Source organism: Manacus candei, unplaced genomic scaffold, assembly GCF_025592945.1.
Source record: "Manacus candei isolate 608988 ecotype Guabito, Panama unplaced genomic scaffold, ASM2559294v1 h1tg000007l, whole genome shotgun sequence".
Classification (NCBI taxonomy): Eukaryota; Metazoa; Chordata; class Aves; order Passeriformes; family Pipridae; genus Manacus; species Manacus candei.
This window is the reverse complement of record NW_026138055.1, coordinates 4476528-4497513: the sequence shown is the minus strand read 5'-3', so window position 1 is coordinate 4497513 and position 20986 is coordinate 4476528. Positions and strand designations below refer to the sequence as shown.

At 44.7% G+C, this 20986-nt stretch overlaps 4 protein-coding genes across 7 annotated transcripts in view; 1 reads left to right on the top strand and 3 right to left on the bottom strand.

Annotated features, from left to right (window-relative positions):
- ANKRD66 (ankyrin repeat domain 66) overlaps positions 1–20986 on the top strand; it is a 75090-nt gene that overhangs the window by 5906 nt on the left and 48198 nt on the right. For 3 of the 4 annotated variants that reach the window (XM_051810796.1, XM_051810802.1, XM_051810813.1), the window contains exons 3-4: positions 403–631; positions 5004–6273. In XM_051810796.1, coding sequence (XP_051666756.1) covers positions 403–631; positions 5004–5184 — 410 coding nt within the window. In that variant the 3' untranslated portion in view covers positions 5185–6273. Of the gene's footprint in view, positions 1–402; positions 632–5003; positions 6274–20986 lie in introns of those variants that run through there. The other variant, XR_007908217.1, reaches the window with a different exon arrangement.
- Positions 7636–12458, bottom strand: LOC127481389 (taste receptor type 2 member 9-like). The gene is made up of 2 exons (XM_051810647.1): positions 11259–12458; positions 7636–7719 (listed from the first exon to the last, which is right to left on the bottom strand). The coding sequence occupies exons 1-2, from the start codon at positions 12194–12196 to the stop codon at positions 7716–7718; spliced, it is 942 nt and encodes a 313-aa protein (XP_051666607.1). The 5' UTR covers positions 12197–12458; the 3' UTR covers positions 7636–7715.
- Positions 7713–20080, bottom strand: LOC127481376 (taste receptor type 2 member 9-like). Its single transcript, XM_051810603.1, has 2 exons — positions 19997–20080; positions 7713–8867 (listed from the first exon to the last, which is right to left on the bottom strand). The coding sequence occupies exon 2, from the start codon at positions 8667–8669 to the stop codon at positions 7716–7718; it is 954 nt and encodes a 317-aa protein (XP_051666563.1). The 5' UTR covers positions 8670–8867; positions 19997–20080; the 3' UTR covers positions 7713–7715.
- LOC127481381 (taste receptor type 2 member 9-like) lies at positions 16276–17223 on the bottom strand. Its single transcript, XM_051810617.1, has one exon. It carries the CDS (start codon positions 17221–17223, stop codon positions 16276–16278), a length of 948 nt encoding a protein of 315 aa, XP_051666577.1.

Here is a 20986-nt window from a genome sequence, read left to right as displayed (position 1 = left end):
TTCTCTACCTCCTATCCAACAAACCTTTGTTTTAGTAAAGCTGTTCACAGGTTTTCCCATTCTTTATGTTTAAATTTTATACTGCAATGAACTAAAAAGCAAAATGTAACAAAGAAATAGTCGATTGGTCAATGACTAATTGCTGTTCAGAAATTAGAAAGCTTTTTGATCTAATAGTTGTTTTTGTTGGGAAGTTCTTCTGGAAGCAGTCTAGTTTGGGAAAAAACAACCAGCATTTTCTATTGAGTATCATTCATATGATAATACAAATGGTCGGGTCGTGGGTAAAAATCCATGGCTGAGGGAATTATGATCAACTGTGCGTGACTGTCTCCTGCATCCCGAAGGTACAAATTCTGATGCAGTTGCATTTTCTCTCCTCGTTTTGCTGCCCACCTCAAGGGCGGTCGGATCTGGTCAAGCTCCTGGTGGATCACGGCGCCCGGCATTGCCTGCGGAGCGACGTGGGCTGGACTCCGGCTCACTTTGCCGCCGAGTCGGGGAGGCTGAGGGTGCTCCGCACCCTCCATTCCCTGCACGCCGCCATGGATGCAGCCGACCTCTTTGGCGACACTCCCAAGAGGCTTGCGGAAATCTACGGTCACCAGGACTGCTCCAAGTTCTTGGAGAAGTGAGTAGTGAGGGCAGGTCCCGCTGCGGCAGTGGATGGGGCTCCAGCAATGAAAATTAAACAAACTGTCCTATAAAGCAACAGAACAAACACAGGGTGTTACTTATCTGTCCACCTAAAGCCTGTTGTAGCCGTGAGCAGTAGGAGATAAGCAAACACGGGTCTGTCACAGGGAAGTCATTTAGAAGAAATTCTTTTGTTCCACTGCCTCCTGTGGTTTGCCTTGGTATGTTTTCAAAAGTGTTACCGCTGGTGACATCATTGTTTTTGTAAGGGTGTTACAGAGAGATTGTTAAGCAACAGAAATGAGAGCAACAGCTGGCAAAGATTAACCCCTTAGAGAGTGGTGAATACTGAAGACACAGGTTGAATTGTTTAAGAGCAGCCCTTCAGCAGTTGTATATGTATATATATGTATATCATCTGGCTTTTCTTATAGTGAAGAAAAGAACTGTTGTATTTTTTACATAATTATTGAAAATTAGACCATTTGATCTGTTAGTAGGATGGCCACATATTACTCCCAAATTTTGGGAAACTCCTTACTGCCTTAACTGTTTACAGTTAGCACTGTGGCACCACTTGCCATGAGAAATATGCTTTTAGAGGATTCCCAATTACCATTCCTGTTTTTCAGCCACAGGTTTGGCTCGCAGATATTTTCATCCTTGCAAAGCTGTTTCCCTGGATTAAGATGCTGCACTCCAGAGGTTTGAGCTGTGTCCCATACCTGCATCTCTCTCAAGCAGTGGGACGGATCACCAGAGGCCAACCAGCTTGTTCAGTGCAAACCACAGTCCCACACACTACTTGGTGTTTAAATACACTGCCTGTGAAACCTGCACATGCCAAAGCCTGGAATGCTGAGAGCTCCCTAAATCTTTTTCTTCCCTGGGTTTTTCTGTTAATTTACAGTCCCACAATAGTCCTTTACTGGCATCTCTTTTACCACTGCCACAGTTTCAAGACTACTTTGGCACCATGTATATCCTGGATTTTTTTTTGTAGACAAATATCTAACTCAAAGTCTCCAGCTTGCCAGTGCAGCACAAGAGTTGCCAAGTTAAAAATCAGGCATGGTGATTGGGCAAATGTCTGAGGAGGCCAATGCCTACCCAGTGCCACTTTTCTTTAGTCCACATAAACCTTTCTGTAGGTGCTGCTGTCCTTTAGCTGTACTTCTACAGCTTCTTGTTTCCTCTGTTAGGTTTCCATGCCCACCTTTTATCTTCACACAGCATCAGTGTTCTGCCATAGGAAAAGACACCCAAACTGTGCAAAATCCCCCTGTACAAAGCCCAGAAAACTTTCTAGGGCAGCCACAGGTTCCAGTTTCTAAGCTCTGGCTATTATGAAAGCTGCTGGAACCTTTGCATTTTACCTGCCCATCCAACACAGAATCATAGAATGTTTGAGAGGGACCTTAAAGCTCATCTCATTCCAACCCTCTGCCATGGGCAGGGGCACCTTTCACTAGACCAGGTTGCTTCAAGGCACATCCAGCCTGGCCTTGAACCCTGCCAGGGACACCTTAGAGCTAAAGCTGTGCTATATTTGGAGCTGACATGTGGAAACCCTCACTATTCACCACCTTCCTTCCACACAGAAGTATCAGCTCTTCTTACCCTCAGACATTCAGTTTAAAGACATTTAAACAACGAGCAGCTGTTACCTAAGCTTTGCTAAGTAGGGTCTTAACTGCCTAGACCCTGGCTTTGTAGTAAAGCTCAGGTTTGCCAGACCTTTGAGAATGGGGCACTATGTTCCAGTGGAGTTTCTCTTTATACTGTTCTCAGCTCTTGACATGCTTAGTTTCTATACCAGCGCAGGTAAATGTGAGAGTGAAAGTCTGCAGGCTTCTCTCCTTTGGTGAATCATTTATAGCAATTACTTGCCTATTCAATGCTGTCCTTTTTGCATTAACCTCACCAGTAATTCCTGTCCAATCTGCAGCATTTGCTGGGCACTTGGTTGTGCACGAGGGCCATGACAGTGAGGTGACAGCAAGGGTAGGGGAATTGCCTGGATGATCCCAATGGGCGATGCCCGTGGCAGGCAGAGGCTCCTGGGAGAATGACTGACAAGTTGATTGACAGGATGATTGACATCCTGGTCTGAGATACCTTAGCAACAGCCTAGGGCAACTCAGGTAGCTGATGAAGGGTTTTCTGAGGTGAATGACTGATTTAAGCTGGAAAATGTGCCTTTCAGAGCCATATACTGGCCTGACTCACCCCACAGCGGCATGGCTCATCTATGAGCATGGCTGAGAGAACTTACCTGGGAAGATGCTTTGAATGCCCATGCCTAGGACATTTTATAAGGCACACAAAGCCTGTGCAGTCACCTCACAGCCATAACACAGCCTGTGGGCAGCCAAGAGTTTATCACTGTTACTCAGGAACACTTTTTTTAAGCCCAACCACTGTAACTTACAACTGCAATGGCTTCACCTCCTCATACCACCAACCTTGGAGCTGGAATGGCTGGCATTTGTAGTATAATTTTGATTACCTTCGGCTCCTTTAGATGTGCAGAAGGTCCTAGAGGTGGTCAGGCAGTGTCAGCTGCTGGGCAGTACCAACGTGTGCTGCAGACACAGAATTAAGTGTGTGCCTGCACATAATGCTGCACAGCACAGAGCAGGTCTGCACTCCACTCGTGGTGTCTGTGGTATATAAATATGAGGAATATTTTGTCAGTTTTGGGTATTTGCTTGTCATGCAAAAAGAGAGAAAAGGCAGGTTTTCCAATTTTAAATTTGAGGGTCTGTGCCAAATGCAGGGCTGATGAGCATGTCTAAACAGGGCTATGAGTATCCAAATCCTTCCTAAATCCTAATTCAGCCCCATCTAGCACTACCATGACCCTTGAACGCTGTGTGTCTGTTCCCAGGTGTTGCCAGCTGCATGAACTACCTGCCTGCCCAGGCTGGGCCACTGCTCTGTGCTGAGGACTCTTTGCATTCACATGGAAATATTACATGTATCAACATGGAAATATTATTAATATGCAAATATTGGGAATATTTTGCTATGAAGTATCCGTACGACTCACTGAGGTTTGCATGGACATGCAAAGGTTAGGAAACAACCTTCAAAACAGCTACTTCTGAATAACAAACACATATTTTGCATCAGATTTGTTTTGCATGAAAAGGGCTTTACCCTGGTTGCTGCGAGAGCTGCCAAGGATGGTGCTGAGCTGGCACAGACACCCACAGCCTGTGCCTGCTGCCAGCCTCTCTACAAAGTGCCAAGTGTTGAACCTGCACCAAAGGCTCCTTCTATCTGAGCCCAAAGCATATGTTCATACTCACGTGTGTATAGGTACATACATTTCTAAGTCTACAGAAAGATGTTTCTTGCCCTTGGTAGCAGATAGTTAATAGGAGAAAATAAAGATAGTTCAGTTCAAAGGGACCTGCCACAATCATTTGGTCCTATGGCCTGACCACTTCAGTGCTCACCAAAAGTTAAAGCATGTTATTAGGGGCATTTTCCAAATGCCTCTTAAACACCGTCAGGCTTAGGGCCTCAACAATCTCTCTCAAACACAGACTCTCTGGAGACCTTAGATCACCTTTCAGTACCTGAAGAGAGCCTACAACAGAGCTGGAGAGGGACTTTTGACAAGGGCATGGAGTGAGAGGACAAGGGGGAATGGCCTAGCTAAGTAGGGTTGGATTAGATACTACGAAGAAATTCTTCACTGTGAAGGTGGGTGGTAAAGGCCCTGGCACAGGTTGCCCAGAGAAGCTGTTCTCTGAAAGTGTTCAAGACCAGGCTGGATGGGGCTTGGAGCAACCTGATCTAGTGAAAGGTGTCCCTGCCCATGGCAGCGGGTTGGAACGAGATGATCTTTAAGGTCCCTTCCAACCCAAACCATTCTATCATTCTCTGTCGTAGTAAGCTTATGTGATGAAGCTCATCAGTGTGAAGGCGCTGGCTTTGCTTCCTGCTCTCAGCTGGGATAGCATTTCACTGATGTGACAGAGCTGTTCTTTTACAGAAAAAAGTATTTTTTTCCCTGATACTTGATGATGTGTTTCTGATAGAGCTGCATAAATCCTGAGTGCCTACAAAATCAGAGCTCTGCAGTAGGAGGAAAGGGTTTGCCTTCTCTTGGACAAGACTTACACTTGGAATTTCCATGTCCAGATCCTGACAGTGATGGGGCCCAGGGGGGGTCTTTGTGAGGAGAGGTTGGGGCTGCACCATGCCGGGCACAATGCAGGGTTTTCTCAAGTGTTAGTGGCAGCAGGTGTTTAACCAGACTGAGGCACAATCCTGGAGATGGACCCTGGAGATGGTGCCTCATGAACAACCTGGAGATGTGACTGTGCTGTGCTCACTCTTGTTTTCTCGCACAGGGCAGAGGTGGAGAGCAGAAACTACCGCACGACAGCTGCAATGAAAGGAATCCCCTTAGACCAGAGAGATGAAGACTGGGAACACAAGAAAGAGGAGCTTGGGAGAAACCCACCATGTTTTTGGGAGAACTGCACAACCTCTGCTACAAAGAAAAATGGGAAAAAAAAGGGGAAGCAGTAGTTTGTCCTGTCTGTTTGGTGCCTCTGAGCATGTGAAATGCAGAGCAAAGGCACTGGCAGATCTCAGGTGAATCTGCAGGGTGAAATACACATGAATGGGGGAAGCAAATGCCCACAAGGATGTGTCCTTGAGATATACTGCAAACAACATCCTTAACAGGGAAGAGGTAGAAGTGCTTCTGTCTTTCTGTGTGTCTCTATGTATCAGATTTCAAATATCAAAAAACAGCAGAATATGTTTAAATATACCAATACTCTAAATCACTGGAATGTTTAAAGTTATTGAGATGACCAGCAGTTACTCATATTGTGAGGGAGGGAAATGGTTTTGGTCCTACCTGAATCACAAAAGCATCTGAGATTGTGGTTCTCCTTGCTCTGCTGATATCTATGGTCTTTCCTTGTTTTCTTCTGATCCTGCATCAACCAGGAGGTACTACAGGTGCCTGTGACCTCTGGTGTTGCCTCTCCCTTTTCTCAGTCGTGGGGTGTAGTTGCTTCTTCTGGCTGAAGTTGAGATGTTGATCTTGGACTTTCACTGGACACATGGGTCCAACAACCTGAATCTCCCATTCCTATCCCAGCAAAAGGGAAAATGTGCTCCTCCTTACTGCTTTCAGAGATCTGTGACTTCCAAGAGTGTTGGAACACTGCCTTATTTTCAGCAGTACTCCCAACTATTTTTATATCTCTGCCTTTAGGAATGCTGTGAAACTGGTCCTGAGCTGTGCCTTTGATCATCAACACTTCCCATGGCAAAAGCATTTTTAACTGTTTAACTTCTCAATCACAGAAACTTGGAATGTGACCCAAAGCAGTTTCCATACCCTGCCAGCACTGGGCAGCCCCTCCCATTGAGCTGTGCCATGTCTTCTGGGTCAGCTTCCCCAGGCTGGGCACATCAGTGCATCTCTCCATGTGGGCTGTGCACTGTGGCTGTGCTGGTGGATAACGTGTCCCCTCCAGGTGCAGCTGAGTGGGGCTGGTGCACAGGGCAGTGATGCTGTGCTGGGTGTCATGTTCTCAGGGCTTTCCTGGAGATGGCAGAAGGTATCTGCAGTGTGGTTTGCTGGGGCTGCCTTGTTTTGTGTGGTGCTGACATTGGCAAGATGCTGGTTTTGCCTGCTGCGTGTTGTGGTATGTGAGGTTGTGAGGGATGATGTTGCATGGGAAGTAGGGAATCAGATGGGTCTTCCAGGGTCTTGTGAAATCAATTGGGACTGTCCTGTTAAAGGGCGAAGTGCACAAGCAACACAAGGGAGAGAAGGGAGGTGTGTTGGTGCCTGTCCTTTCAAGGCCTTTCAGTGGGGAGATGTGTCCAGATGAGATTTTTAAGATTCACCTCAGGACTTGAGCTGGTGAGAGAAATGACCAATTCAGGTTCTGCTCAGTTCATGCTGGAACTATTTCATGTTTAGAGGACCTGCTGTGGAGGGTTGACCTTGGGCAGCTGCCAGCCCCCCACCCAGCTGCTCCTTCAAACTCACCCATACACAGGGCAGGCATGGAAGAGCTCATGGGTCAAGATAAAGGCAGGGGGAACACTCACTCATTTGTTATTTTGTCATGACAAAACAGACTCGAATTGGGGAAAATGAACTGAATTTATTTCCTATTGAAAACAGAGTAGGATGATGAGGAACAAACACAAAACTAGAAACAGATGTCTCCAATCCCCCTGTTCATCCCAGACTCAACTCCACTCTGTCATTTCCAGCTTCTCCACTTCCTCTCCGTCAGCAGCACAGGGGGAAGGAGAATGGGGATTGCAGTCAGTTCATAATGTGTTGTCTTGTCCACTCCTTCCTTCTCATGGTCTTCCCCTGATCCAGCACAAATCCTATTTCGTGGTTATTTTACTGGGCCAGTGTCCATTTGGAAAAGTCAGTCTCACCTACAAGTAAAAGCAGAGCAGGAGAGCAGTCACACAGAGCAGGGCAATCCTGTTCTTGCAGGAAGTGGGGCAGAGAGGACCCCTGGTGTGGGCAGTGGGCTCTGCACCCACCTGTGCCCCCCACGGCCATTCCTGCATCACTGTTTGTGTGTCAGTGACCACCTGTGGAGAGTGACAGGGATCAACATGTTCACACATCAGTTATCAACCACTGCCCAACAGTTATACAGCTCATCATATTACACTAGAACAGCAGAAAGTAACGTAAACTAAAACAGAGATAAACCTGTTGTTATTTTGGTTGTTTCAGTCAGCAAATACTAAAGTGTTTGAGGAAAGTTTGCAGTATTGTTATTGCCCTTCTGTAACCAGCCCATGTACCAGGTCTAAATAAATTTTTTATTGGCAATAATTTAACTCAAAGAATTACCTGGATGAAATTGTAATTGAAAATATTTTATTTAAGCCACACTATTTTAGTTCATAGGATTTGAATGATATCTTCTTAATCTCAGTGATAAAGACTGAACATCTGTATGATCTACATTGCCTGGAGAGTTGCATGAGAGATTAAATGACTCCCTTTCTAGAATGAAATATCGACATTTTGCAAGTGCTACAGCAGTTTTTTACAGTTCCTACCTCATGCAAGCCTTGAACGTCACAGAGAGCAGAATCCTTAGCAATGTCTTTTCCAGTTTGGGATTGCCAAAAATGAGAATAAGTGAATGAGCACCCGGAAAAGCGTATTGAAATACTAAAATGAGAAACGTCACAGGACTTCCCTTCCTCGTGGCATAAACCAGTGTCAAGATCAAAGATGCAAAGTTGATGCTGTACATTACAAAAAAGGAGAGAATGGATTTCATAGCTTTGATGTGGGCATCCATGCTGAGGTCCTTCACGGAGTTTGTCTGCATGTTGTGTTTGTGTTTCCAGAGGGAAAAGAGAAGGAGAAGGGCAGAAAAGGTGACTGCCATGAATGAAACAGCATATCCAAAGCCAGCAATAAAAAAAGAAGGGAAAAAATGTTTATCCATTTTGATACTTGCTTTCCAAAAATTACCTCGTCCAGTGGAATTGCGGTTGTTACAGTGCGGTTTATTAGCGATATCATAGACAATGATGCCAATAACCAGGGAGAAAAGCACTGACCCCAACAAGAGCCAGGGCACCATCCTGTCAATTTTTACTTTCAGGTAGATGAAGAAGCTGTTCCTGAAATTGGCAATTTTTATGCAATAAAAAACACAAAGACAGGCTGAAAACCACAGACTGGAATAACTTAAAAAGCTCTGAATAGATGCAACTAGTTGAAGTGTGGGTTGAACATACAGGAAATGGGGATAAATTATTGAAAGAAAGAAATATACCCATGAGATGCACAAATACCAAAACCGGGAGCATCCCAGTAACAGCAAGATCTTCTCATTAGAGTTCAAGGTTTTCTTCTTGACCCAAGCCATGCAAATCACAGAAACAATGAAAGCATTTATCCACATGCCAGCAAACGCCTCAAGGGTCACTATAGCCACAGCTGTGGCATCATATGAAGTGATATTGAACTGTTCTTGAGAGTGACAAGCTTCCATCCTGGGAGCTGGGAGCAGTGCTGTACTGGACAAGGGGCTGTTGCACCAATGCCAAACACAGGTCAGCGTCTGCTGTTGCCTGAGTGTCAGGTGTGGAAAGAGGAGCTTTATAGAGCTGCTGGTGGGGGGGATTTTGGTGCCGCTTGTCTTGAGAGCAGGGCAGGTGCAGGGATGTAAATGTGCTGGGTATGCCCTTACCTGGTGTCAGTGTCAGTTTGCAGGATTTGCATGTTGGTTCAGGAGGGCTGTGTGGGGTGGCACAGAGAGTGGAGATGTTCTTGTGCTGTGGACAGCGTGGTGATTCTGTGACTGACCCATTTTGATCCCTGTGAGGCTTCAGGATCTGGACTTTTCTGTGCTTCAGTCAACTACAATGAGCAAATTAGTTTTGTCTGCAGTCATTCAAAAATATTATTTCTTTTCATAGTTTTTATATTGTTGGATGTTAGCGTATTGCCTTGAGAGAATTTTCATTTTCTGATATTGCCTGTTTTCTTCTTTATCCTTTACTCTGAATTTCCTCTTGTTTTGCTGAAAAAACCACAATAAATGGTGTAGGTGGCTTTTTTTGCTTGCTTGTTTGTTTTCCTTCTTTCTTTCTTCTTCTCTCTAGATGTATATGAGAAGAATAGATGTTATGTGTAATACAACAGGTCTGAAGATGAAGTGTCTCTGATGGGATTGTGCTTGTACAGGGAAATTAAATGAAGATATTACACCAAAAGGACCATACCGGGACTGGAGTTTGTGTTCAGTTCTACTTGGAGAATCTCACACCTTTAAAAAAATAAGGATGTAAATCAGAGTCTCAAATGCTGGGTTTTTAAAGCAGGAAGATGTTGGTCAGGCGCTTGAAATACAGATGTCTGCTTTTAATTCAAATCCATGCTCTCCAGCACCACTTGAGAAGGGGAAAGAATCTCTCAGTTTTTCATCTACCAGCCACTTTTGGATGCCCTTTTTGCATCTCATGTAGCACCAGACCCGTGTGTTTCTGCATCAGAAGAATTGCATCAGACTGAATTGCTTCCACCTGAACTTGGTTCAGGCTAAACCTCTTCCCTCTCCACAATCCTTGTCTTTCTCCTTTATATGGGAAATCCCAGATGAGTAGCCTAACTAGTTAGTTCACTAACTACTTAGGCTCTTAGTCCTGCAGTTTCTACTGGGGGAATCCATTGCATCCATAACTAAACTTTAATGCTCAGAAGGCCACAATTGGTTCAGGATGCAATCCTGAGAAACAGAATAAAAATCTCCTCTGGGCAGGTATTATAAACTTTATATGGAAATCTTAATTCAACCCCAAATCCTCCTTAGACAGAGAAGGAGGACTAGCATTTTATAAAGTGGCATTAGTTATTTGTTTACTTGTTTCTGGGCAGTTGCTGTTTAAAGAGAGATGGGTTGGTTGGTGTGAGGCAGCCTGAGAGATTGTGTGGTGTTTGGGAAAGGAGATATTACAGTGGTTGAGAGGTTGCTCTGGCCTAAATGGTTGTTTCTCGCATTTCATGAAGAGGAAGGAAGCGTGTTTGAAGGTGTTATTATGAGAAATGCAAAACTGGCGCTTGGGATGAGGTAAAATGTCCCCCTGAGCCTGAGCTGGTGACAGAGATGAACAAATAAGATTCTGTTCTGTGGATGCTGGAACTATTTTAAATTTACATGGCTTGCTGTATATGGTTAAATTTGGACACCTGCTGGACCCTCATGCAGCCTCTCCTTCACTCCCACTCTACAACAGGGCAGAGAGGGAAGATAGGATAGAAACACTCATGGCTCAAGATAAAGACAGAGAGATCACTCACCAGTTACTGTCACAAGCAAAATAGACTTGACTTGGGGAAAATTAAATTTATTGCCAATTGAATATAGAGTAGGATAATAAGAAAAAAACACAAAACTAGAACCCCTCGCCTTCTCCCCTCCTTCATTACTGGCCAAAATTCACTCTCACATTCTCACCTTCTCCACCTCCTCCCCCTCAGTGGCAGAGTGTGACAGAAAAGGGAGTTTGTGGTCAGTTCATAACATGTTGTCTCCTCCACTTCTTTTTCTTCCTGCTCTTCCTCTGCTCAGGTGTGGGTCCCACCCATGGGCTGCAGTCCTTCAGCATAAGCAGTTCCAGCATGGGGTCTCCATAGGATGCAGTCCTTCAGGGAACGCCCAACCCACCCACGCTGACAGGCACTGATACAACTGGAAATATTACAAGGAACAGAGCCACAGCAGAAAGAAATGTAAACCAAAATAGAGATAAACCTGTTGTTCAGTTCAGTCATTTCAATCAGCAAATGCCAAAGTGTTTGAGGAAGGTTTGCAGTATTGTCATTGCCTTTTTACATACAGCCCATGTGACCAGAGCTAAATGAATTTGTTATTGACAATAATTTAGCTCAAAGGTTTATCTAAATGAAGTGATAATGATTTAACGCATACTCATGTGGTTTAAAGAATTTTCATGAAGTTTTCTAGAACATCTGTATCATCCACACTACCTGGAAAATTGCATTACAGATTAAAAGATTTGTTTTCTATAATGAAATATCAGTATTTTTCAAGGGCTCCAGCTTTTACTACACTTCCTACCTCATGCAAAACTTACACTTCACACAGGCCAGAATCCTTAGCATTGACTTTTCCAATTTGGGATTGCTGAAAATCAGAATAAGGGAATGAACAACAGCAAAGGTGTAGAGAAGTACATAAAGAAGAAATACCACAGGACTTCCATTCTCTGTGGTATAAACCATATTCAATATCAAACATGCGAAGTTGATGCTGTATATTACAAAGAAGGAGAGAATAAATTTCATGGCTTTGATGTGGGCATCCATGCTGAGGTTCATCATTGTCTCCATGTTGCGTTTGTGTCTCCAGAGAGAAAAGAGAAGGAGAAGGGCAGACAAGATGACTGCCATGAATGAAGTGACAAACTCAAAGCCATAGATTAAAAAAATAGACAAAATATGTTCCTCCATTCTGATACTCACTTTTGAAAAATTTCCTTCACTGGTGGAATTGTTACAGTGTGGTTTATGAACAAAATCATAGACAAGGATTCCAATAACCAGGGAGAAAAGCACTGACCCCAACAAGAGCCAGGGCACAATCCTGTCAATTTTTACTTTCAGGTAGATGAAGAAGCTGTTCCTGAAATTGGCAATTTTTATACAATAAAAACCACAAAGACAGGCTGAAACCCACAAATTGGAACACTCAAAAAAGTTCTGAATAGATAAAATTAGAGTATATGTGGGTGGAACATAAAAGTAATTGGGATAAATTATTGAAAAAAGGGAATATACCCATGAGAAGCACAAAACCCAAAACCGGGAGCATCCCAGAAACAGCAAGATCTTCTCATTAGAGTTCAAGGTTTTCCTTTTGATCCAGGCCATGCAAATCACAGAAAACATGAAAGCATTTATCCACATGCCAGCGAACGCTTCAAAGGTGATGATGGCCACAGCTGTGGCACCGTATGCAGTGACATTGGATTGCTCTGGAGGGTGACAAGCTTCCATCCTGGGAGCTGGGAGCAGTGCTGTGCTGGACAAGGGGCTGTTGCACCAATGCCAAACACAGGTCAGCGTCTGCTGTTGCCTGAGTGTCAGGTGTGGAAAGAGGAGCTTTATAGAGCTGCTGGTGGGGGGGATTTTGGTGCCGCTTGTCTTGAGAGCAGGGCAGGTGCAGGGATGTAAATGTGCTGGGTATGCCCTTACCTGGTGTCAGTGTCAGTGTGCAGGATTTGCATGTTGGTTCAGGAGGGCTGTGTTGGGTTGCACAAAGAGCAGAGTTGTTTTTGTGCTGTGGACAGTGTTGTGATTTTGTGAGTACCCATGTTTGACCGTCCCCCTGTGCTGGGCAGTGGTGAGGCCTCAGCTCAAATCCTGGTTTCAGTTTTGGGCCCCTCAATTCAAGAAAGACATTGAGATGCTGGAACGAGTCCAGAGAAGAGCAATGGAGCTGGGGAAGGGTCTGGAGCACAAATGTGATGAGGAGCAGCTGAGGGAGCTGGAGAGGCTCAGCCTGGAGGAAAGGAGGTGCAGGGGGGACTTTGTTGCTCTCTGCATCTGCCTGAAAGGACGCTGTAGCCACGTGGGTATTGGTCTGTTCTTTCAGGCCACAAGGACAAGATGAGAGGAAATGACCTCCAGATGAAACAGGGGGGTTTACACCGCATTTTGGGAAAAATTGCTTCACTGTTCTGGCATTAACCCAGGCTGCCCAAGGAAGTGGTGGAATCACTGTTCCTGGAAGCTCACAAGTTGTGCAGCTGTGGTGCTGAGAGACATGGTTTAGTGGTGGGCTTGGCAGTGCTTGGTTGGTATGGATGATCTTAGAGGTCTTTTCCAAGCTTAATGATTCTGTGTTTCTATTCTGTAATTCCAAGTTTCGTCTGCTTTGGCTGATAGAACAGAAAATATGGTGTAGGCTTAGTAGTAGTTCTTTGTTTTATTTCTTGGTTTAGTTGGGTTACTTGGGGGTTGGTTTTGGTTTTTCTTTTCTTTATTTGTTTTGTTTTGTTTTGTTTTTAACTTTTTCATCTCTCTGTATGTGTGTGAGGACAATAGAAGCTAATTCTACTCCAGCAGGTCAGAAGATGAACTGCCTTCATCTATCCCAGTCCTCTCTCTACTATCCCTGCTTATAAAGGGATATGACATGAAACTGTAAAATGAGCAGGACCAGACCATGCCTGGGGCTTGGGCTCAGCTCCATGTGAAGAATCTGGCACCTTAAAAAAATAAGAGTATAACATCAGAGTCTCAAATGCTGGGTTTTCAAAGCATAGAAGATCTGGATCAGGTGCTTGAAACATAGGTGTCAGCTTTTAATTCAAATCCATGCCCTCCAGCACCACTGAAAAAGGAGGAGAAGTCCCCAAGACTTCATATCTACACGCCAATGTGCATATTTTCGATGCCCTTGTGCATCTCAAATGGCACCAGACCCCTGTGATTCTGCATCTGAATGGGCACACAGATGTACTGGGATTTGAGAGACATCTCACACAAATTGAATTGTGTCTATCAGAGCTTGGCTCAGGCTGAACTTCCTTACCGTCCACAGTCCTTGTCTTTCTCCTTTCTGATGGGAAATCATAGAATCATGGAATCAGCCGGGTTGGAAAAGACCTCTGAGATCATCAGGTCCAACCCAAATCCCAGATGGTTCACCTTGGTTTGCTAACTACTTAGGCTCTTAGATGCCCAATTGACTCTGGGCAAATCCATTCCATCCATAACTCAACTTCAATGCTCAGAAGGTCACAATTGTTTCAGGACACAATCCTGGGAAAGAGAATAAAAATCTCCTCTGGGCAGGTGTTATGGACTTGTTATGGAAATGTTAATTCAACCTCAAATCCTGCTTAGGCACAGAAGGAGGGCTTCCATGTTCTAAAGTGGCATTAGTTATTTATTTGCTAGTTTCTGGGGAGTTGCTGTTTAAAGAGGTGGGTTGGTAGTGAGGCAATCTGATAGACTGTGTTTGGAAAAAGGGGATAGCACAGTGGTTGAGAAGTTACTCTGGCCTAAATGGTTGTTTTTCTCATTTCATGGATAGGGAGGAAGCGTTTTGAAGGTGATGTTATGAGAAGTGCACACCTTGGCCTTGGGCACGAGGTAAAACGTCCCCCTGAGCCACCTGAGCTGGTGACATAAAGAAACAATTGTGGTTCTGCTCTGTTCATGCTGGTGTTAAGGAAACTTTCCTGTCTCCCCATCCAGGAGGCACTCTGGCAGTCCCACCCCTCCACCAGAGACTTTCATTGCTGGGACCGAAGCCCCTTTGCAGGGGGCAGCTCCTGTGAGCCCCCGGGTGCCCCACTTGAGCCCCTGCACACCCCACCCCCCCTGAGTCAGACCAGGTTTCCTTACCAGCTGCACACTGGTTTTCCCATAGCAGAATCTCAGATGTCTGGATCTTTAAAGCAATTTAATCATGGCACAGTAAAATAGAAACATCTCAAGCTGGGTGCCTGTGAACCCAGCTTAGCTCCTTGTCTCCACCCTCATATTATCCCAGACACAACGTCACTCCTTCCTTCCCAGAGTCTCTACCTCCTCCCCTACAGAATGCAGGGGGACAGAAAATAGAGTTTGCAGTCACATCATAACAAGCTGATTCCACTCCTTCCTCCTCACGCTCTTCTCCTTCTTCCGTGAGTGTCCTTCCCATGGGCTACAGTCCTTCAGGATAAGCTGGCTGCAGAGTGGCTCTCCATGGGCTGCAATCCTTCAGGGCTGCAATCCTTCAGGATACACCCACCACACCTACTGTGCTGGTGGGTCATCCATGGGCTGAAGGTGGATCTCAGCTTCTTCATGGACTTCCATGGGCTGCAGGGGCACAGCTGCCTCACCACGGTCCTCTCCAGGGGCTGCAGGGGAATGTCCACTCTGGCACCTGGAGCAACCTCTCCCCTTCCTTCGCTGTCCCTGTTGCTTCAGGACTGTTTCTTAAAATTTTCCTCAATCCACCTTACCAGTCTGAGTTTTTACACCACTTAAATTGTCTTTTCACAGAAGAACCATGACCATCACTGGTGGGCTGAGCTGTGTCCTGCGGTGGATTCTTTTGAGAGCATTGAAGTGGCTTTCCCTGGCAAAGGGCGGCCTTGACCTTGCCTCACTGAGACACCCACGGGTCCCCAGCTGCCAGCACATGACCCAAGCACCCTGTACCTCTGCCTGTGGGTCACTGTGAGATGACAGCAGGATTTTATTCCATGCTGTACCTTGCACAAATCCCACTTTCCCAGATGTTTTACTGAGCCAGACTCCACTGGGAAGAGCCGATCTCATCTACAAGTAAAAGCAGAGTGGGAGAGCAGTCACACAGAGCAGGGCAATCCTGTTCTTGCAGGAAGTGGGGCAGAAAAGACACTCAGGACTGGTGTGGGCAGTATGCTCTGCACCCACCTGTGCCCCCCACGACCATTCCTGCATCACTGTTTGTGTGTCAGTGACCACCTGTGGAGAGTGACAGGGATCAACATGTTCACACATCAGTTATCAACCACTGCCCAACAGTGATACAGCTCATCATATTACACTAGGACAGGGCCAGAGCAGAAAGAAATGTAAACTAAAACAGAAATAAATCTGTTGTTTAGTTCAGTGTTTTCAATCAGTGAATACCTAAATATTTGCAGCAGGTTTACATTATTGTTATTGCCCTTTTGCAACCGACCCATATACAAGAACTAAATGAAGTTGTCAATGTTAATAATTGAGCTCAAAAAATTATCTAAACTAAACAATGTTACTAATAATAGTTTTAGCAGCAGATGATGAAGCACTTGTGGCAGGTTTGCAGTATTCTTATTGCCCTTTTGCATCCAGCCCAGGTACCAGGTCTAAATGAAGTTGTTATTGACAATAATTCAGCTCAAAAATTATCTAAACTCAATGATGATAATAGTAATTAAGTCACAATAATCTAGGTCAAAATATTTGAATGCAGTTTTCTTAACTTAGATGGGGAAGAGTAAACATCTCTACCATCTGTGATGCCAGGAGAGTTGTATTAGATATTGACTTGTTCTCTATAGTGAAAGGTCAACAATTTGCATGGGCTGCAGCTTTTGCTACAGTTCTTACCTCATGCAAACCTTGCATATCACACAGGGCAGAATCCTTAGCAGTGTGTTTTTCAACTTGGGGTTGCTGAAAATGAGAATAAGGGAATGAACACCTGGAAAAGCATACTGAAATACATAAATAAGAAACATCATGACACTTTTCCCCTCCGCTGAATAAATTAGTGTCACAATCAAAGATATAATGTTGATGTTGTACATTACGAAGAAGGAGAGAATAGATTTCATGGCTTTGATGTGGGCATCCATGCTGAGGTCCTTCATGGAGTTTGTCTGCATGTTGCATTTGTGTCTCCAGAGAGAAAAGAGAAGGAGAAGGACAGAAAGGATGACTGCTACGAATGAAGCAGCATATCCAAAGCCAGTGATAAAATAAATAGGAAGAAAATGTTCATCTATCTTGATTTTCACTTTCCACAAATTTTCTAGACCAGTGGAATTGTTACATTGAGGTTTATCAATGAGTTCAAAGAGAAGGATTCCAATAACCAGGGAGAAAAACACTGACCCCAACAAGAGCCAGGGCACCATTCTGTCAATTTTTACTTTCAGATAGATAAAGAAACTGTTCCTAAAATTGGCAATTTTTATACAATAAAAGACACAAAGACAGGCTGACACAGAAACTTCGGAACAATTAAAAAATCTATGAGCAACTGCAAGTAGTTGAAATATGGGGTGAACATATTTGTAATTGTGATACATTGTTGAAAGAAAGAAATATAGCCATGCAATGCACAAAAACCAAAACCTGGAGGATCCCAAAACCAGCAAGATCTTCTCATTAGAGTTCAAGGTTTTCTTCTTGACCCAAGCCATGCAAATCACAGAAACAATGAAAGCATTTATCCACATGCCAGCCAACGCCTCAAGGGTGACAATGGCCACAGCTGTGGCAGCATATGAGGTGACACTGGATTGCTCTGGAGGGTGACAAGTTTCCATCCTGGGAGCTGGGAGCAGTGCTGTGCTGGACAAGGGGGCTGTTGCACCAATGCCAAACACAGGTCAGCGTCTGCTGTTGCCTGAGTGTCAGGTGTGGAAAGAGGAGCTTTATAGAGCTGCTAGTGGGGGGATTTTGGTGCCTCTCATCTTGAGAGCAGGGCAGGTGCAGGGATGTAAATGTGCTGGGTATCCCCTTACCTGGTGTCAGTGTCAGTGTGCAGGATTTGCATGTTGGTTCAGGAGGGCTGTGTTGGGTGGCACAGAGAGTGGAGATGTTTTTGTGCAGAGGACAGTGTTGTGATTTTGTGGGTGACCCTTGTTTGATCCCTGTGAGGATTTAGGATCTGGATTCTTCTGTCCCTTGGCCACCAGTGATGCTCTTGGTGAGCAGGGTGTTCTCTTAGCAAAGCACATCAGGGGAATCACTGCACTCTTTCATCTGAGAGTCCAGGAGCTCTCAAGTTCAACTAAGATGCTGGATAACAGGAGTTCTTTTTTAGCCTCCACAGGCACTGAAATCCCTGTTGGTTTCCCCACTCTTAATGCCTTAATGTTTAGTGAAGAGCCACATAGGGGATGTGGGAGGGCATTGAATGAAAAGCAGGACTTTCGTTTCCAGGATTAAGTTGTAGAATGTGCAGGAAAAGGATACAAGTCAGCACGAGTCTCTGTGCCAGGATTCAAATCTCATGTGTTGGCAATGGGAAGAGTTTTAGCGATGGGACCATGCTGGGCTCCCTGCACCCTGAAATCCTGTCAAGCTTCCAAATTAATTTAAATTCTGAAAGCTGTTGGGTTTTTAATAGGCAAGGTTTATGGAGCTCTGTAGGACATGGAGTGCTCTTAGACTCTGGGTTTGTACAGGACGTAGCACATCGGGACCACAGGTGCCAACGAGGCCTCAGCTGATGCTGTGGTGTAACCAGGAAAATATGAAGTCACAAGAAATAGCTCTATGGCTACAAGAAATAAACCCCCAGCATTTTGTCTCTTCAGAATGATGATGCCCTTTTATCTTAGGGACATAAATGTCATGTCACTATGTCATGTCAATACTCCTGTCACATGTTTCTATTTGCATGTTTTTGTGAAGGCTCTCACTACAGCACTGACACATGGAAATGATTTTACATAAGTCCTGGTGTTCATCTCAACAAGAAAACATGGTACCTGCCACACATTGCATTGAAATACATTCAGACAATCCATGGATTTTTCATAAAGTTCTGGTGAGAACTTCATTATCCTTTATTTCATATTGCCTAGAAAATGCCGGTGTCATGGCTTGTTTTGAATGCAGTCATGTAAAAATACTGTTTCTTTTGAGAGCTCATGGCCTGTTCTGTGCTTTATGCTCTAGTGTGAATTTTCTCTGGGTTTGGTGACTGAACAGAAAACATAGTGTAGATTTAGGGTTTGGGTGTTTTTGACTTTTTTGGGTTTGTTTTTGTTTTCTTCTTCCTCTCTGCATATATGTTTGTGAGGAGAATATCAGTTATTTCAATAGCGGAGGGTCTGAAGATGAACTGAACAACCCTTATCAAAGTGATGTTTTCTTACTGGTATTTGCTGCTGATCTAAACCAATGTCAGCAAGAGTGTAGATTGGGCTTACGCTGTTAACAAAAGTCTGTTGATGTCATTAAGAGCTGGAGAGGAATGCTCTGAGAAACAGGTGCTATGGAGAGATATTTCCTGACCCTTCTATCCCTCCATGTCGATGGGTTTGGAATTAGAGGAAATTTAACATTATTTCCAGCCTGAAATGTAACCCTGTATTACTTGCCTTAGGAAGAGGTTGACTTTCTCCAGCTCTCCAGATGGCTTTTATTTCATTTACTATTGAGTTTTGTTTTATTAATGTCACTGCCAAGCTGTCCCTCTGCTCAACAACAGTCTTGCACGGCAAAAACATTTTTAACTGATTCACTTCTCAATCCCAAAAATTTGGAATGTGACCCAAAGCAGTTTTCCATACCCTGCCAGCACTGGGCAACCCCTCCCATAGAGCTGTGACATGTCTTCTGGGTCAGCTTCCCCAGGCTGGGCACATCAGTGCATCTCTCCATGTGGGCTGTGCACTGTGGCTGTGCTGGTGGATAACGTGTCCCCTCCAGGTGCAGCTGAGTGGGGCTGGTGCACAGGGCAGTGATGCTGTGCTGGGTGTCATGTTCTCAGGGCTTGCTAAGAGAAATTAGCAATTTTTATGCAATAAAAGGCACAAACCACAGAAAACTGGCAAAAACCCACAAGTAGAAATAATCACAAAAGTTTTGAGTAGAAACAACTAGTGGAAATATGGGGAGAACACAAAGGTAATTGGGATAAATTATTGAGAGAAATAAATACACTCATGAGAAGCACAAAAACCAAAACCTCCTGGGAGCAAGCCTCCCAAAAGGAGCAAGATCTTCTCAGAGTTCAAGGTTTTCTTTCTGACCCAGGCCATGCAAATCACAGAAACAATGAAAGCATTTATCCACATGACAACCAACGCCTCAAAGATGATGATGTCCACAGCCGTGACAGCATATGAGGTGACATTGGATTGCTCTGGAGAGTGACAAGCTTCCATCCTGGGAGCTGGGAGCAGTGCTGTGCTGGACAAGGGGGCTGTTGCACCAATGCCAAACACAGGTCAGCGTCTGCTGTTGCCTGAGTGTCAGGTGTGGAAAGAGGAGCTTTATAGAGCTGCTGGTGGGGGGGATTTTGGTGCCGCTTGTCGTGAGAGCAGGGCAGGTGCAGGGATGTAAATGTGCTGAGTATCCCCTTACCTGGTGTCAGTGTCAGTGTGCAGGATTTGCATGTTGGTTCAGGAGGGCTGTGTTGGGTGGCACAAAGAGTGGAGATGTTTTTGTGCAGAGGACAGGGTTGTGATTTTGTGGGTGACACATGTTTGATCCGTGTGAGGATTTAGGATCTGGATTCTTCTGTCCCTTGGGTGCCTACAATGAACAAATTAGTTTTGTCTGCAGTCATTCAAAAATATTATTTCTTTTGATAATGGTTGATGTTGATGGAAGGCAGAGCATTGCCTTGAGAGAATTTTAATTTCCTCATACTGCCTGTTCTCTTCTTTATGCTTTGCTTTGAATTTCTTTTCTTTTATTGACAGAATAGAAAATGTGTTGTAAGGTTGGGTGATTCCATGTGTCTTTTCCCCATGGTAATGCCTGAAGATTAAGTGAAGAGCCACAAAGTGAGGAGGCACTGAAAAGAAAGCTGGATCATTTTTTCCAGGGTTAGGTTTAAGCATATGCAGGAAAAGGGTAAAATTCATCACGAACTTAATTTGGTTATTGCCATAGGGCATTACAGGAATTGTTTTTACAAGTCCACCAGCAAGTAAACGAGGTGGTTGGAAAGCTGCCTGTTGAAAAAGTCCCTGGGGGTGCTGGTTGGCAGGGGCTGAACATGAGGCAGCGTGTGCCCAGGTGGCCAAGAAGGCCAATGGTACCTGGCCTGTGTCAGCAATAGTGTGGCAGCAGGACTAGGGCAGTGACCGTCCCCCTGTGCTGGGCACTGGTGAGGCCTCACCTCGAATCCTGGGTTGCTGTAACTGGAATTCCTTTTAATCCTTCACAGGCATTGAAATCCATGTGACTTTTCCCCATGGTAATGCCTGCAGATTAGGCGAAGAGCCAAAAAGTGAGGAGGCACTGAAAGGAAAGTTGGATCTTTTTTCCCAGGGTTAGGTTTCAGCATATGTAGGAAAAGGGTAAAATTCATCATGAGGTGCATTGAGTGCCCCTTGGACTCTGGGT